Raw genomic sequence first — 17,240 nt, 5'->3', positions numbered from 1 at the left:
GCTAACTCTGAGACTTCAGAAAATTAAATAGAGTAAAGATTTTTACATTTTTTCCTAGTATAGAATGTTCATATGTAAAATCAGAAGCTTATACAGTTCAGTCTATACAGAGTTGAAAGACATCAGTCTGGCAGAGTACATCACGGAACTATCAGCCTCATCTTTGATAGAGAGAAGAAAATAATCCTGTCTGCTTCATTGTTGAGCATTATTTTATTGTGAAGAAAAACTTCAATAGAAAACAGTTAAGATTGAAAATGTGAATCAGTAGAGTCTACCTAACACCCGTAAAATAATTCTATTTCAATACAAAATATCACAAATATAAAGCTCTGAAAATTAAGGTTTATAGGATGCATCCGTTTTACTTTTGCCTCATATTCCCTCTTCATTTCTATCACCCATGAAAATTATGCCTCAGCACCCAACTTTAAGTTTGACCCCCTTCAATTTTCATAAATGTGACGCTAAAAACAATATATTACAAGGAGATTGTAACATCCCGTTTTCTTATTTTCTGCTCTAACACATAATACACCTTTATTTTAAAATTACAATTAAATATCAGTTGGCAAATGTTGTGGACAAGGGCCCCCTGTACTCCATGGCACAATGGGACCAAATTCCAACTGGCAACAAACCCCTAAATAGCACTGCATTATTAATTTATATGTCTTTGTGAAATAGCCTTCATTTCCAGCTTCTGACGCACAGTTATGGCTCAGCTGAAAATACTCATTGGTGTAAAATTGGTTGATTTTCTACAGAGATTGTTTAGCAGATGTGGTTTTTTTATTATGCCCTCAGGCATCCCACTCCACTCTGCTGTCACATTACTATCTAGTCACAACGTACAGTTAACCTGTGGAACTCTTTGCCAGAGGATGTTGGGAAGGCCAAGACCATAACAGGGTTCAAAAAAGAACTAAATAAACTCTTGGAGGATAGGTCCATCAATGGCTATTAGCCGGGATGGTCAGGGATGGTGTACCTAGTCTCTGTTTTCCAGAAGCTGGGAATGAGCAATAGAGGATAGATCACACACACATTCAAAATAGGTGGTAGTTCAGTGTTAACAACCTAACTTTTGCTTTTATGCTTCCAATGTCAGGTGCTTTATCAATGGGTTGCTACCCACTGCTAGAGGGAAATTTATACCGCAAACTTTTACTGATTCCTTCTTACATGTCTGAGATTGAGATGTTGTTGGCCATTGAAATATTCCTAGTTTCAAATGCTAGTAATATTCAGAGTCCGTGTGCCACCAATCAGACGCTTCAGGTAGTACTGAAAAGGTCAGTTGGTCAATTTTTAGTACTTTTCTTATGTCTGTTTCTCAGTGTATGGTATAATATCTGGAAGAGAAAAAGTTTGCTCATTTAATTCATTGTTGTGCTTGGGGAAAAAAATCCTTTTTTAAAAAAATTAACACTTTTTTTATTCTGGTTACAGGGGGCAGTAAATATGTACATCAAGAACTTTAGAAAAACAAAACAAAAATAATTATTTCAGATTCAAGTAGGGAGACCAGTATCAGAGGGGTAGCTGTGTTAGTCTGGATCTGTAAAAGCAGCAAAGAATCCTGTGGCACCTTATAGACTAACATTGAACTACCTCATTATCTCTAGCTTGCCTGCATATATATACCTGTCCCTGGAAATTTCCACTACATGCATCTGACGAAGTGGGTACTCACCCACGAAAGCTCATGCTCCAAAACGTCTGTCAGTCTATAAGGTGCCACAGGATTCTTTGCTGCTTTTAGGGAGACCAGATATCCCTCAACATGTCCAACATAGTAACAATGCACCATATTATCAAAAAGAATAAGATTGCGTGATATGTTATTGTATAAAATATTGTCCTCATATAGAAAGATATGGTTGAATCAGAAAACATACTAACACTCTTCAAAGAAACACCTTGTCTGTTCTATTACGGAATATCCCAACCCTCTGTCCTTGGCCTTCTCTGTGTGGAATGTTCCATTAGTTACAGCTTTGGAGAACCCTGGTAAACAGATTATATCCTCTCCTCAATTCTTCTGCTTCCTGTTAAAACTAAAGTTGTCCCCTCTGTCTCTGACTTCGCTGCCACTTTTGCTAACTTAGACCTTCACTTTGTTCCCAAGGCCAGTAATCTTGAAGTAATCTTTGTTTCTTTTTCAAGTAATAGTATATGTCAATTATACTAGATATGTGTACATTTTGTGTGCTGGTGCCAGAGAGTTCTTCGACTGATTGTTCATGTCCATTCCAAGCAGGTGTGTGCACACTGCGTGCACACCAGCCAGAAGATTTTCCTCTAGCAGCGTCTGTAGGGTTGGCCTTGGCGCCCCCTGAAGTAGCGCCCCCATGGCTCTCTATATGGGGGCCTGCCAACCCTCCACCCCCTCAGTTCCTTCTTACCGTCGGTGACGGCTAGCTGGAATCTCGCTCGCTCTTACAGCAAGTTTAGCAGTGTCCCGTTGTCAGTTTATATAATTTAGTTTTAGATTAGAGTTAGTTGTACATAGTTGATTGTTGTGGGGGCTTCCCCCAACGTATTCGTCGCCCCACTGGGGCATGCCCGGGTCCCAAGGGTTTAAACTCTGCAGGGACTGCCGGAAGCTTATGCCAAAAAGTGACCCGCACTCTTCCTGCTTAAGGTGCCTCGGAGAGAGCCACCCAAGAGACCGGTGCGGTATCTGCAGGGGCTTCCATCTCAGGACTCTTAAAGACAGAGAGCAGAGACTCAAAGTGCTCCTGATGGAGGCGGCCTAGCGGTCTGAGGCCTTCCTAATGAGGTCCCAAGAGACCATCCAGGACCTCCCCTTTGAGGAGACCATGCTCTTCTCCGAGAAAACGGACAAGCGATTGCATAGCCTGAAGGACTCGAGCTACCCTTCGCTCCCTGGGCTTGCACACCCCAATAACACAGTGCAGGCAGTTCAGACAGCAACCAACCCCACATCCTTACCAGCCTCAGAACCGCACAGACGCAGGGCGCAGGTGTGGCAGGAATGGCAGAAGGAGGCACCAACATCAGCCCTCCAGCCAGACAAGACCACCATCAGGGCCTAGGCCCCCAATTTGATGGTACGGTCAGGGACGACTTACCGGTCAGAACCTTGGATCCTCCCAGCCCTACCTTTGGGTCATGTCTGTCCCCCTTCTATCATGCCTGGTCCCAAATCACATCGGACAGTTGGGTGCTTTGCACGATAGAGAGGGGATATTCTTTCCAGTTCTCCCCCCTCCCTGTCCCTGTTCAGGGACTCCTCTCATGAGCAACTTCTAACTCAGGAAGCGCAGTCCCTCTTCGCAGCAGGGGCAGTGGAGGAAGTTCCTCAGGAACTCAGGGGCAGAGGTTTCTACTCCCATTATTTCCTAATACCAAAAGTGAAAGGGGGCCTCAGACCTATTCTGGACTTGCTGCGTCTGAATAGGTTTGTGAAGAAGCTCAAGTTCCGCATGGTCTCCCTGTCCTCTATCATTCCCTCCATGGATCCAGGGAACTGGTGTGCCGCCCTTGACTTGAAAGACGCGTATTTTCATATTGCCATAATCCCCCAACGTTACCTCAGATTCGTCGTGGGCAACACCCATCTTTAGTTCACAGTGCTGCCTTTCGGCCTGTCAGCAGCCCCGAGGGTTTTCACACAGTGCATGGCAGTCATGGCAGCCTTCCTGCGCAAGCAGGGGATTCAGGTGTTCCCCTACCTGGACAATTGGCTCATCAAGGGCCATGCTAAGGCACAGGTGGAGGCTCAGGTGCTCTTCATCAGACGGACCTTCCTCAAGCTCGGCCTCCTGCTGAACGAGGCCAAGTCCACCCTGTCTCCCATTCAGAGGATAGACTTTATAGGGGCAGTTCTGGACTCGACACACGCCAGGGCATACCTACGGGAGTCCAGGTTCTGGTCCATGTCTGGAATAATTCTCGGTCTCCAACGCGTCCCGATCACCATGGCAAGAAACTGCCTCAAGTTACTGGGCCACATGGTGGCGTGCACCTATGTGGTGAGCCACGCCAGGCTCAGGCTGTGTCCTCTCTAGTCCTGGTTGGCGACGGTGTACACCTGGCCAGGGACGCCCTACACTCTCTGGTGATGCTCCCCAGAATGGTGCTCGATTCCCTCCAGTACTGACTTGACCCGCGGGAGGTGTGTGCGGGAGTACCTTTCGCCAGCCCTCCCTTTCCTTGGTAACAGATGCATCAGATCTGGGGTGGGAAGTGCATCTGGGGAACTTCAGGACCCAAGGCTTGTGGTCACCAGAAGACTTATCTTTGCACATCGTCAGGGAGCTGCGAGCGGTGCGTCTGGCATGCCTACCCTTCAAATCTCACCTGGCATGCAGGTGTGTTTCAGCAATACATCAGCAATGTTCTATATGAACAAACGGGGGGAGTGCACGCTCCTCTCCCCTGTGCCGGGAAGCCTCGCGTTATGAGACTTTTGCGTGCAGAACACAATTCACCTGACAGCATCCTATCTCCCGGGGGAGTAGAATGGCCTGGCGGACGCCCTAAGCCACTCATTCCATGGTCACAAGTGGTCCCTTCGCCCGGATGTAGTACGCTCAATTTTCCATCTCAGGGGCTATCCCCAGATTAGACCTGTTTGCCTCAAGAGAAAACAGGAAGTGTCAACGTTTCTGCTCCCTCATGGGCCGCAGTCCAGGGTCTCTTGACGGATGCCTTCCTCCTCTCTTGGGAAGTTGGCCTGCTTTACACTTTCCCTCTGATTCTCATGGTTCACAGGGTACTCCTCAAGATTCGCAGGGATCGCGCTTGTGTCATCCTAACAGTGCCGGTGTGGCCGCACCAACACTGGTACACATCGCTTCTGCATATGTCCACTTGGGCACCCCTCATGCTGCCCCTGCTCCCAGACTTGATCACACAGGATCAGGGCCACCTCCGCCACCCGAATCTAGAGTCGCTACACTTCACAGCCTGAATGCTCCATGGCTAAACCCTGTGGAGATGCAATGCTCTCAGCAGATCAGGCAAGTCCTCCTTGGCAGCAGAAAACCCTCTATCAGGGCCACTTACATGGCTAAGTGGAAACACTTCTCTATCTGGGCCGAACAGCAGGGACAGGCTCCATTGCTGGCCCCAATCCCTCTTATCCTGGACTACTTGCTTCATTTGAGACAGCTAGGACTTTCCCTCTCTTCCCTTTGGGTTCACTTGATGGCCATCTCAGCATTCCACCCAGGAGAGCAAGGTGCTTCGGTTTTCGCGAACCCACTGGTTGATCGCTTCCTCAAGGGCATGGACAGACTGTTTCCACATATTCGACAACCAGCCCGGGCCTGGGACCTCAATTTGGTCCTTTCTGCCCTCACAGGGCCCCCCTTTGAGCCTCTGGCTTTGTGCTCTCTGCTATATCTTTCATACAAGGTCGCATTCCTTGTGGCTGTCACCTCGGCCAGGAGGGTCTTGGAACTCAAGAGCACTGACATCTGAGCCTCCATACACTGTCTTCCATAAAGACAAGGTCCAACTCCGGCCACATCCGGCGTTCCTTCCGAAGGTGGTCTCCCAATTCCACATGGGTCAAGATATATTTCTGCCTGTGTTCTATCCAAAGCCACACTTCTCCGGCATGGAGTGTAGATTGCATTCCCTGGACGTTTGCAGGGCCCTAGCATTCTATATTGAACAAACCAAACCATTCAGGAAATCAACCCAGCTCTTTGTTGCTGTGGCTGATAAGATGAGGGGACTCCCAGTCTCGTCACAGCGGATCTCCTCATGGATCACGACCTGCATCCGAGAATGCTACTGTCAGGCTAAGGTCCCTGCCCCGCCAATCACGGCCCACTCCACAAGGGCGCAGGCCTCCTCCGCGACATTCCTGGCTCAGATCCCGACACGGGAAATATGTAGAGCTGCCACGTGGTCTTTAACCCACACATATACATCGCACTATGCCATCACGCACCAGGCCAGAGACAATGCAGCCTTCAGCCAAGCAGTGCTTCAATCAGCAGTGAACTCTGACCCCGCCGCCTAGGTTCAGGCTTGTAAGCTACCTGCTTGGCATGGACATGAACAATCTCTCGAAGAAGAAAAAATGGTTACCCACCTTTTTTATAACTGTTGTTCTTCGAGATGAGGTGTTCATGTCCATTCCAGTACCCCCCTCCTGCCCCTCTGTCAGAGTGCCAGCAAGAAGGAACCAAGGGGGTGGAGGGTCGGCGGGCCCCTATATAGAACACCATGGAGACGCTACTCCAGGGGGCGCCAAGGCCGACCCTACGGATGCTGCTAGGGGAAAATCTTCCGCCTGGCATGCACGCGGCACGCACACACCTGCTTGGAAAAGACATTAACAACACATCTCGAAGAACAACAGTTACAAAAAGATGAGTAATCCTTTTTTTCCCTTAACTGTACCCACAGAGGTGGCCACCTTTGTATCTTGGTGTTACTCATGCGCCAAGCTAAGGGTATAAAGTGCGAAGCCACCCCCACCCATCCTTCAGTTCTAGCATGCTGTCTGTTTGTTCCTTCAGCAAATGCGCCATTTTTAGTTAGCTCGTATAGTTAGTGAATCTCATTTTGGGGTCCTTGGATCTCTTTTTGTTTTGTTTTTTTCTTTTCCGGATTGGCCATGGCGCGTGGATGCCAAGCTCCACACAGTACTAAGGGAACCTATGCCAAGGTACCCTGGCTTCAAACTCTGCTCCAGGTGTTACAACTGATGCCCATGAGCAACTCACTCTCACTGCCTGAAGTGCTTGGATGAGGGTCACATCAATGACAGATGTACAGTTTGCTGGGGTTTCAAGAGAAGAACTAAGAAGCAGAGAGAACAGCACCTCTGGTACATTCTAATGGAGGCTGCTCTTCATCTGCCATCCGTACCATCTCAGTCAACTAGAGGGAGTTCGTCCCCATCCGGGAGTGCTCCCCATGTCTTACCTGGGGATAAGAGGCAAAGGGGGATCCCCTTTGCTGGGACAGTCCTTAAAGGGCACAAGCACTTAGAGCACCCTCAGCTTCTGAAGCCAAAGAAGCGGACAACTTGCACATCCTCTAAGTCCTCAGTGTTTGACTTCTCAACTGTAGAGGCAAGTCACTTCGGTACCAAAGGTGGAGTGCACCCTTTGGCCTACTGCTTCCCAGAGCTGAATCCTAATAGCAGCTTGACCAGACCAGAGCTGTTGACTCCACTTGCTGTTCTAGGACCGTCAAGGCCAGCTCCTTTCTTGTTGAAGACTCTGGAGCCATTGCTTTTGCTCACAATTGAGCAAAAGCCTATTTTGGCGCTGACCACCACAGAGACATAGGCAGCTGGGAAGGATCTGCTGAGCCTCTTGGAACTGCTCTCATTGATTATTCAGACTGACAGTGCCTTGCCAAGCCTATTGCACATGGGAATCCACATTATTGGGATCTGCTACAGCATCAGTGACTTCAGGTCCTCTACCACTTTAAGCAATCTCGATGCTAACTCTGAGACCAACAGTAACTGCTTTGCTCTGATAGCTAGGAAGCCCCTGTTGCTTCTGGTACTGCAAATCTCTCATAGAGCACTGTCCCAGTCTCCCATGAAAACACGTGGTACTGCTCCATCCTGGCCTTCGGAGGATTCCTCAGTCTGAAGTGGGTTTCTACATCTCCCACTTCAGAGAATCCAAGGCTTCCTTCAGGGAACATCGCCCTGTCATAGTAACAATGTAGGAGTCATCCTGTTCAGAACAGATCGAGAGAATGGAGGGCTTGGTCTAGATGCAACTGGCCTCCAGTACCATACCAACTCCATCATTGTCCCTGCTGGGTACTATGAGGGGTGCCTCTGGCATCTAGATCATTTTCTCCACTGCACTACAGAACTAGGTTCCCAAGAAGAGAAGTGTCCTCACCTGGTACCAAAAGACCATTCGAAGTTAGTGCTGGGCAACCACCACACTATGGAAACATATGTCCCCAGGGGAGAACATTTCTGCATGTGGTACCTATAGACAGCTTGATGCTGGTATCAAGCTTCTGCAAGGCACCAAAGATCAGCACTGCCTATTGCCTGCTTCAGACAGGCCTCTTCTGAACATCTTGTCCATTTCACTGTTGGAGGCCCTAAAACTGGAGTAATCTTTTCCTGTATCAGATTATTTTAAATCCTCCCAGGAGCTCCTAAAAAGGATGGCTACATCTCTAGAGATACAAATAAAGGTTGTAGAGGAAAATCCCCACAAACTCAGACATTTTACACCCAACTACATCATGGAAGGTTGCTCTCCCTATAAATGAGGTAATTATGTAGCCTATGAAAGCCTTATGCCAAACTCTGTCATCCCTCATTTGTCACATTTCCTAAATGCGTGGTAGTCATCACTTCAGACAAGTAGGTGCTAAGCATGGTGGAATCAGGATATGCTCTGCAGTTCTTGTGTCTCTCACACCTTCCTTGTCTCCCTTCAGGGATCCATCTCATGAGTCTACTAAAGCAAGGAAGTGCAGACTCTGCGTTCTTTGAGAGCCACAGAAGAAGTGCCTACTCAGTACTCCTGCTACTTCCATATGGTTTCCCTCACAACTATTATCCCTTCACTAGATCTTTGAGGGATGCTAATTTCCATGTGCCAATCCACCCTGATACCAGGAAATTTCTAACCTTCATAGAAGAACACCACGTCCGGTCTGCAGTTCTGTCACTTGGCCTGTCAGCCACACTGAATGTTTTCACCAAATACATTGTGGTAGTAGCAGCCTATCTCTGCCATCGAGATGTACAAGTATATCTATACCTGGACTGGAAGGGGTAATGTCACTCTCATCAGCACATAAACAGAAGTGTCCATCAAATGCTCCATCTGTTTTCATGCTTAGGTCTGATGTGGACAGGTGCAGAACAGAAACATGGTCTTCAGTCTACATCTTTGCTCGATATTATGCAAAGACTGTCACATCAAGGGAAGATGTGAATGTGGGGAAAGCAGTTCTGCAATCTCTCTTCCCATAAGACTCCTAGCCCCACTTCTATTGGACGGTGCTTGAGTAATTGTTGGTCTTTGAGACGTTACACATGTCCATTGCATGATTCATTTTCCTTCCCCAATGTATCAGAGTCTATCATCTAAAAGTCCAATATGAAGGAATTGAAGGGTGGGTAGGGTGGCTCTGACCTTTATAACGTAGCTCCGGGTATTAGGAATATCAGGGTGCAGGCATGGCTACACCTACAGGTATTGCTAGAGAAAACTCTCTTGCACCAGTGCATGGGACATGTCCACACCTAATGCAAAGAATATAGGCAGCATGTCTCGAAGAAAAAATGGTTACTCACCTTTGTAACTGTTGTTCTTCAAGATGTGTTGCTCATATCCATTCCAGTTAGGTGCATGCATGATCGTCAGAGAATTTTTACCCTAGCAACACCCAGTGGGTTGGCTGGAGCCCCCTGGAGTAGCGCCTTAATGACGCTGGAGATATACTTCTGCCGACCCAGTGCCTCCTCAGTTCCTTCTTGCTGGCTTCTCTGACAGAGGGGAAGGAGAGCGGGTTTGTAATGGATATGAGCAACACATCTCAAAGAACAGTTGCAAAGCTGAGTAACCATTTTTTCTTCTTCGAGTGCTTGCTCATATTGATTCCAATTAGGTGACTCCCAAGTCTTACCTAGGCAGTGGGGTCGGAGTGAGACATTGCTGAGTGCCGAACCGCTGAACCAAATGCGGCATCGTCTCTAGACTGCTGAATGAACATGTAGTGAGTGGCAAAGGTATGAACTGATGACCAAACCGCAGCTCTACAGATCTTGTGACTTGGAACCTGGGCCAGGAAAGTGACCGATGAGGCTTGAGACCTCGTGGAGTGGGCAGTGAGGTAGGTCGGGACACCTGCCAAGTCATAGCAAGCACAGATACAGGCCCTGATCCAAGAGAAGATGCGTTGCGAGGAGGCCAGTAGGCTTTTCATCTGGTCAGCCACTGCAATGAAGAGCTGGGTCATTTTCCTAAACGGCTTCATATGCTCGATATAGAATGCGAGGGTCCTACGAACATCCAGAGAGTGTATATGTTGATCCTGCTGCATAGCGTGTGGCTTCGGATGAAGGACCAGGAGGAAAATGTCCTGGTTCACATGGAAAGCTGAGGAGAAAGGCAGGGTGGGGGCGAAGCTGCACCTTGTCTTTACGGAAAACTGTATACGGCAGCTCTGACGTGAGAGTTCTGATTTCAGATACTCGTCTCACTGAAGTGATGGCTACAGGGAAGGCTGTCTTCCAAGATAGGTAAAAGAGTGAGCAGGTAGCCATTGGCTCGAATGGGGGCTCTGTGAGCCTGGAAAGGACCAGGTTAAGGTCCCACGCCAGAACCAGTTGTTGCACTTGTGCGTAGAGGCGATCTAAACCCTTCAGAAATCTAATGACCATCGGGTTGGAGAAGACAACGTTCTCCTGGATGGAAAGCTGAGATGGCTGCCAGGTGCACCCTGACAGATGATATCGCCAGGCCCTCCTGCTTTAGGGATAGGAGATAGTCCAGGATGAGAGGTATCGACGCTTGCAATGGAGGTGTGTCTCGCTGCTCGCACCAACAGGAGAAACGCCTCCATTTAGCCAGGTACATGGCTTGAGTCGAGGGTTTCCTGCTTGCTAACAGAACCTGCTGCACTGATTTGTGAGCAGAGTAAGTCCGACAGAGTTAGCTATGCAGCATCCACTCTATAAGGTGGAGCGATTGCAGGTCGGGGTGACAGTCGTCCGTGGTCCTGCGAGATCAGGTTCGGCCACAGTGGGAGTGTGATCAGAGGCTCTACCGACAACTCCAGGAGTGTGATGTACCTGTCCTGCCTGGGCCATGCTGGGGTGACCAGAATCATGTGTACTTTGTTCCTGCACAGCTTGAGTAGGACCCTGCGGACCAGCGGGAATGGAGGGAAAGTGTAGAACAGCTGGTCTTTCCACGGAAGTAGGAGAGCGTCTGATGGGGAACCCTGAGAGCGCCCCTGGAGAGAACAGAACACTTGGCACTTCCGTTTGATGCGTGAGGCGAATAGGTTGACCTGGGAAACCCCCACCTCAGGAAGATGGAGTGGAAGATATCTGGACGAATCGACCACTTGTGAGGCTGGAAGGACCTGCTGAGGCAGTTTGCCAGCGTGTTCTGGACCCCTGGGAAAAACAGTGCCATCAGAGGTATTGAGTGGACTATGCAGAATTCCCACAGGCGAATGGCCTCCTGGCATAGGGGGGACGACTGGGCTCCCCCTTGCTTGTTGATGTAGAACATGGCCGTGGTGTTGTCTGTCAGAACATGCCATGGCCATGTAGGTGCTCACGAAATGCTTGACACGCTGGGCGTACTGCCATCAGTTCTCGTACATTGATATACAGAGTCAGATTGGTCCACAGGCCCTGTGTTTGGAGCTCCCCAAAGTGGGCACCCCATCCCAGAGATGATGTGTCTGTGACCAGGTACAAGGAGGCTTATGGGGTGTGAAATAATACCTCGTTGCACACCGACGTGGGGTCCAGCCACCAACAGAGGGAAGTCAAAACCGATTCTGGGACAGTGACCACCATGCTCAGGCTGTCTTACTGTTGATAACCAAGCTTGAAGCGTGCGAAGCCGAAATCTGGCATGCCTGGTTACATAAGTGCATGAAGCCATGTGCCCTAGAAGGCTGAGGCATGGCTTTACCATGGAAGTCAGAAAGTTTAGGAGGCTGCCGATGAGGCTCGCCATCGACTGAAAGTGTGTGTCTAACAGGAGAGAGCGGGTGAGTCTGGAGTCCAGGACTGCCCAGATAAACTCTATTCTCTGGGTTGGTTTCAGGGTCGACTTTTTGTTGTTGAGCAGGAGACACAGCCGGCGGAACGTGCTTAGGGCAAATCAAACATGGGATTGAACTTGGTCCCTGGTTTGGCCTCTTATGAGCCAGTTGTCGAGATACGGAAACACCTGGATCTGTTGACAACGAAGGTAGACTGCCACAACGACCATACTCTTGGTGAACACCCTGGGAGCCGTGGACAGGCCGAAGGGAAGGACAGCGAATTGGTAGTGTTCATGATTGACCACAAAGCGAAGGAAGCACCTGTGCAGCGGGTAAATCACTATGTGAAAGTACATGTCCTTCATGTTGAGGGCGGCGTACCAATCTCCAGGATCCAGGGAAGGAATAATGGTCCCCAGTGAAACCATGCAGGACTTCAACTTTACCATGAATTTGTTGAGTCCACGCAGATCTAGGATGGGTCGAAGCCCACCCTTGGCCTTGGGGATTAGGAAATAGCAGGAGTAAAAACCCCTGCCCCTTAGCTCCCTTGGAATCTCCTCAATTGCTCCCATAGACAGGAGCATTTGGACCTCCTGTATAAGGAGTTGCTCGTGAGAGGGGTCCCTGAAGAGGGATGGGGAGGGAGGATGGAAGGGAGGGGAGAAGGAAAACAAGAGAGAATATCCCTTTTCCACTGTGCGAAGAACCCACTGGTCTGAAGTTATATGGGACCACGCACGGTGAAAATGGGAGAGACGATCTTGAAAAGAAGGGAAGGATCCTGGGTGATGACTGATACGCCATCCTCGGGCGCATCTTCAAAAGTTTTGCTTAGGCCCCGCCAATGGTTTGGGAGGGCCTTGGTTCTGACCAGGTTGGTGTCTGGTGGATTTCTTTGTACCACCTCGTCCGCGTCTTCTGTAGAAGTCCTGCCTCAGACGAGGGGGAGGGTAAAACCTTCGAGGCTGCAGCTTAACAGGCGTGCGCTGGGTCACCGGGATGTGCGTACCCAGGGAGCGCATGATAGCCCTGGAATCTTTCAGGCTCTGTAATCTAGAGTCCGTGTTATCTGAGAACAGGCCCTGCCCATCAAATGGCAGGTTCTGCAGGGTCTGTTGCAGCTCTGGTGGCAGGCCAGATACTTGCAACCAGGAGATGCATCGCATGGCTATGCCTGAGGCTAGGGTCCTAGCCGCAGAGTCTGCTGCATCTAAGGAGGCCTGTAAGGAGGTCCTAGCCACCTTTTTGCCCTCCTCCACTAAGACCCCAAACTCATCCCTGGACTCCCACAGAATTAACTTCTCAAATTTTCCCATGGAGTTCCACGAGTTAAAGCAATATCAACTCAGGCACGCTTGTTGGTTTGCGACCCTGAGCTGAAGACCTCCCACTGACTAAATTTTGCGCCCAAACAGATCTAGGCACCTGACATCTTTTTATTTGGGTGCTGGGGCCTGTTGACCATGCCGTTCCCTTGCATTCACCGAGGACACCACTAGTGAACACAGCTGAGGGTGAGTATAAAGGTGCTCATGCTTCTTGGAGGGGACAAAGTATTTCCTCTCCACTCCTCTGGCCATTGGTGGGACAGAGGCGGGGGTCTGTCATGTTGTCTTGGCGTTGGTCTGGATGATGGGCAGCGCTACTCAGGATGGGGCGTCTGCCAAAAGAATGTCCACCATTGGGTCCTCCAACTCCACTACCTCCTCCTGTTTTGGAGGTCCATTTTACGTGCCACCCTACGTAAAAGGTCTTGGTGGGCGCAAAGGTCTATTGAGGGAGGACCTGAGGCTGTTGTCCCCGCCACTGCCTTGTCTGGAGAAGATCATGAAGATGCCACAGGGCCAGGGGGTCCTCTGGCAGATTGTGTAGCAGGAAGTCCTGTTGCCCAGGATCCGCTACACTGGGGCTTGGGACCTGCATTGGGGTAGGTGCAGCCACTTCCATACCCCCCGGAGGGGGACGACTTATGGTGGCTTCTGGTACCCAGGATTCTGAATGGTCTGAGTGGGAGGCCCCTGACGGAGACCCTTGGGCTTGGTGGTACGCCCACGGTGTCCAGAAAGACTATTGTGTAGGATCCTGATTAAGATCTTGACCTTCATCATGCCACTGACCCACATTACCCTCACCCTGGCCTGAAGCTGGGTAGGCCGAGTGCGAGGCACCCTCAGACTGCGATGACCATGAGGCGGAGCACGAGGGCCAAGGCGATGTGGAACGCGTCTGTGTCAACTCTCCGGGGCATGGTGAGGACCGATACCAGTTTGCTGGAGAGCGAGGCATTGGGGAGCGGTACCGGGATCAAGATTGATGTCAATAACTGACCCAGTACTGGGATCCAGACCTGGATCGCGACGATGAACGTCTGCGGAAGCGGTGCTGGGATCAACTCCGGGAAGGCGATCGGTGCTGCACTCGGGGCCGGGAGTGACGTCGGGAGTCCAAACGGTACCGCGGCCCGGAGTCGTGCCAAGAGGTGGACTGGTGCCACGAGTACGACCGGCACCGTGAAAGGGAACAGCATCGGGGCTGCGAATGGCGCCGGGATCGAGAGCAGTGCCGCATCTCCACGCTAGGAGATGGCGGACATATTAAGGTAGGCTTGCCCCTAGACTGTATAACAGAAGTCGGAGGCGGTGCCGAAGTCTGCGCTGGTGCCGACTCTGTGAGGGCAATGAGGTCTCTCGCTGTTACGAATGTCTCCAGCGTCGACAGAAGCCGGTGCTCAACCACGGTCTGGGTCGGGGAGCCAGTGTGCACTGGACCCAATGGCTCCTCCCTCGGTGCCGAAGTCAATGGTGCCAATATCGGCACTTGTACCCTTGGTTGCTCTGGTGCCGGGCGCAATTCCGAGGTTCGCAAGGGAGCTGCGGGTGCCTGTTGCTGCAAGACAGTCACCCCCAGCTTGCGCAGTCTCTTCTGTCCTGGATGTGGTGCTGGAGAGATCCGGTGCCGCAGGCCTCTATCCGAGTCTCCCCGCATTGCCGTACCTGAAGCCCGCCGTCAGGTGCCAGAACTTGGCATGCTGATAGGGGTTCCGGGCTAAGGGCTGCCTTCATAAGGAGCTGTTTGAGCCTAAAGTCCCGCTCCTTTTTGGGTCGAGGTCTGAACGCCTTGCAGATCTTACACTTCTCGGCCTGGTGAGACTCCCCGAGACACTTCAGGCAAGAGTCATGGGGGTCTCTCTTGGCATAGGCTTTGAGCAGGTTGAACACGGCTTAGAACCTGGACCCTCGGGCATGAGCCCGGGCAGCAGGCAAGGAGGAGGACCCCTTCCAACCTTCTAAACTTAACTACAAGCTTAATTTTATAACTATAACACTTAGCTAACTATATAACTAGAACTACTATCTAAAACTGGGAAGCAAAAGCTAGGGAGAGTGGAGGACATCTATGCCGCACTCCACAGTTCCCACGACCGTCATGGGTGGTGAGAAGGAACTGAGGGGGTGCTGGGTCGGCAGGGGTATATATATCCAGCTCCATTAAGGCTCCACAGCTGACCCACCCGGTGTTGCTAGGGTAAAAATTCTCCAATGATCGTGCATGCGGCGCGCGCGTACCTAATTGGAATCGATATGAGCAAGCACTCAAAGAACAACACCTGTTACAAGAAAATGAATAACTTTTTTCTGAGCCCTTCCTCTTGCCCTCCCCTGGCAATCTTTGTCCATTAATCACCAACCATATCAACCAGATTATTTCCAGGATTCATCCTCCTTCACTAAGGATGTTTTAAGAAATGTATTGCCTCTGGCTTTGAGCTAAAGACTTAAACACTTTTCTATAACTATGATTTTCTGTTAAAATTCTTACATTATTTATATGTATTTGTAGTTTGATTTTTGCAGTTTGTCTTAGATAAATAATAGAAGTCTCGATCAGTCCTTGGTTAGTGAGGTCAGGTTGTTAGCTGAGAACAAAAAAGTGGCAGTCTTTTATCAGCGCATAGGTGGTGCTACCTGAGGCAGAAGGAAAAGGAGCAATCCAGTTTCCAGCTTGTTGAAGCCCCCTAAGTAGAAACTCCGTTTATTGAGAAGTAGAACAAAATCTGCTACTGACATGGGACATACCAAATCGTTTTTTAAAAAACTATAGTTGGTGGTGTAAAACTTTACAAACCAAACTAGATAGCCAGATTCAAGTCTGTACTACTGTAACTCCTCTTGTAGGTTTAAATAATAATAAATAAGGACCCTGTTCTGAAAGGTCTTAAGCGCATCCTTTAACTTTATGTACTGTGAATATAATCAAAGATATGCCCAAGTTCTTGCCAGGTCAGTGCCTAAGATGCTCTACCACTTGTTTCTAATTCTTCCACTCAGGAGTCCAGTAACTCCTGATGGAGTGTGCTGTTGTGGAAGCTTGAAACTCATTTGTCACTGAGAAATGCCTGAAAGCATCAGTATTTTTAAACGTGTTACTTTTTACTTTTTCTGATAGGTGATAACTTAGTTCAGAAACTTCAGAATAATCAGCTGTCAGTATCTAGCAGTTTACAATATTTGCATTAGGAAATATGAACATCAGGATTATTTTTTACTGTTTTAGTAATCTTGATGCCAATAAATGAAAACCATCAATGAATGATATATCTTAGTGTTTGTTTTCCATGATTTTTGTACTTGTGAAAACTCTTTTGCAGATCTGAAGAACAAAAAGTGCGGAGTAAAGATGACTATCAAGCAGCAGTTGAGAGACTGATTCACGCTGCTCGTATATCTAATCCAAAGCTTTTTCTTAAGCACATGACAATGAATGTTAATATGGAACAGGTGTACAGTTTGGAACATAATTCTGCTCTGAAATGGCTGAAAGAGAATATGAAATGGGCTGGAAAGGTCTGGCTTTTCAGTAGTCGTTAGTTGGTAAAGACTTTTTTTATTTATCTATTTTTTTGAATAGTTAAAGTAATCATTGTTAAAAATAATAAATCAATAGATCGTTCCCACTGTGTTCATACTGTTATTGATTCATTTTAAGAGTCAACACTTGTATTAGATAAAGTTTCAAATCTTATCCTGTTTTTGGAATGTTTGTAGATTTTCAGAGATGAAAACATAAGAACAGAATAACATTTTTCTTGAGGCAAGAATCGTTGCGTGGATTACCTCACTAGAATCACTTTATCCTCCGATGACTGATATCAGAAATACTCTGAATATGGTTGAATATCCTCCATAGCTTCCAGTTAAATATTTCCTTTTTCCAACTGAGAAATTAGAAGCATAATAGATTTTTTTGTTTTCGTTCTTCAGAATATCTAGGTTACTTTTTTGGAGGAGCCATATTTTTTTCTGTTTTGAGTATTTTTAAACCACCAATCACTATTTATTTGAATTATGCTAGTGACTAGGAACCCGATAAGCATTGTACAAACAATTAATAGAACAGTCCCTGTCACTGAGAGCTCACAGTCTGCTTGTCAGGCAGGACACACACTTCCATCTGAAGTAGAAGTGAGTTGGGAAGCTGAAATAACAATATAATGAACAAAATTGAGTAGAACGGAACTTGCA

General features: G+C 48.6%; 1 protein-coding gene across 1 annotated transcript in view; it reads left to right on the top strand.

The window, feature by feature from the left end:
- Positions 1–16,586, top strand: part of TOPAZ1 (testis and ovary specific PAZ domain containing 1) — a 93,428-nt gene extending 76,842 nt beyond the window's left edge. The window contains exons 19-20 of the mRNA XM_030549384.1: positions 1,112–1,295; positions 16,367–16,586. Coding sequence (XP_030405244.1) covers positions 1,112–1,295; positions 16,367–16,586 — 404 coding nt within the window. The remainder of the gene's footprint in view (positions 1–1,111; positions 1,296–16,366) is intronic.
- Positions 16,587–17,240: the final 654 nt, after the last annotated feature.

Source organism: Gopherus evgoodei, chromosome 2 (genome assembly GCF_007399415.2).
Source record: "Gopherus evgoodei ecotype Sinaloan lineage chromosome 2, rGopEvg1_v1.p, whole genome shotgun sequence".
In the NCBI taxonomy this organism is placed as follows: Eukaryota; Metazoa; Chordata; order Testudines; family Testudinidae; genus Gopherus; species Gopherus evgoodei.
Note: the sequence above shows the minus strand (reverse complement) of the source record. Positions and strands in the feature narration are given on the sequence as shown.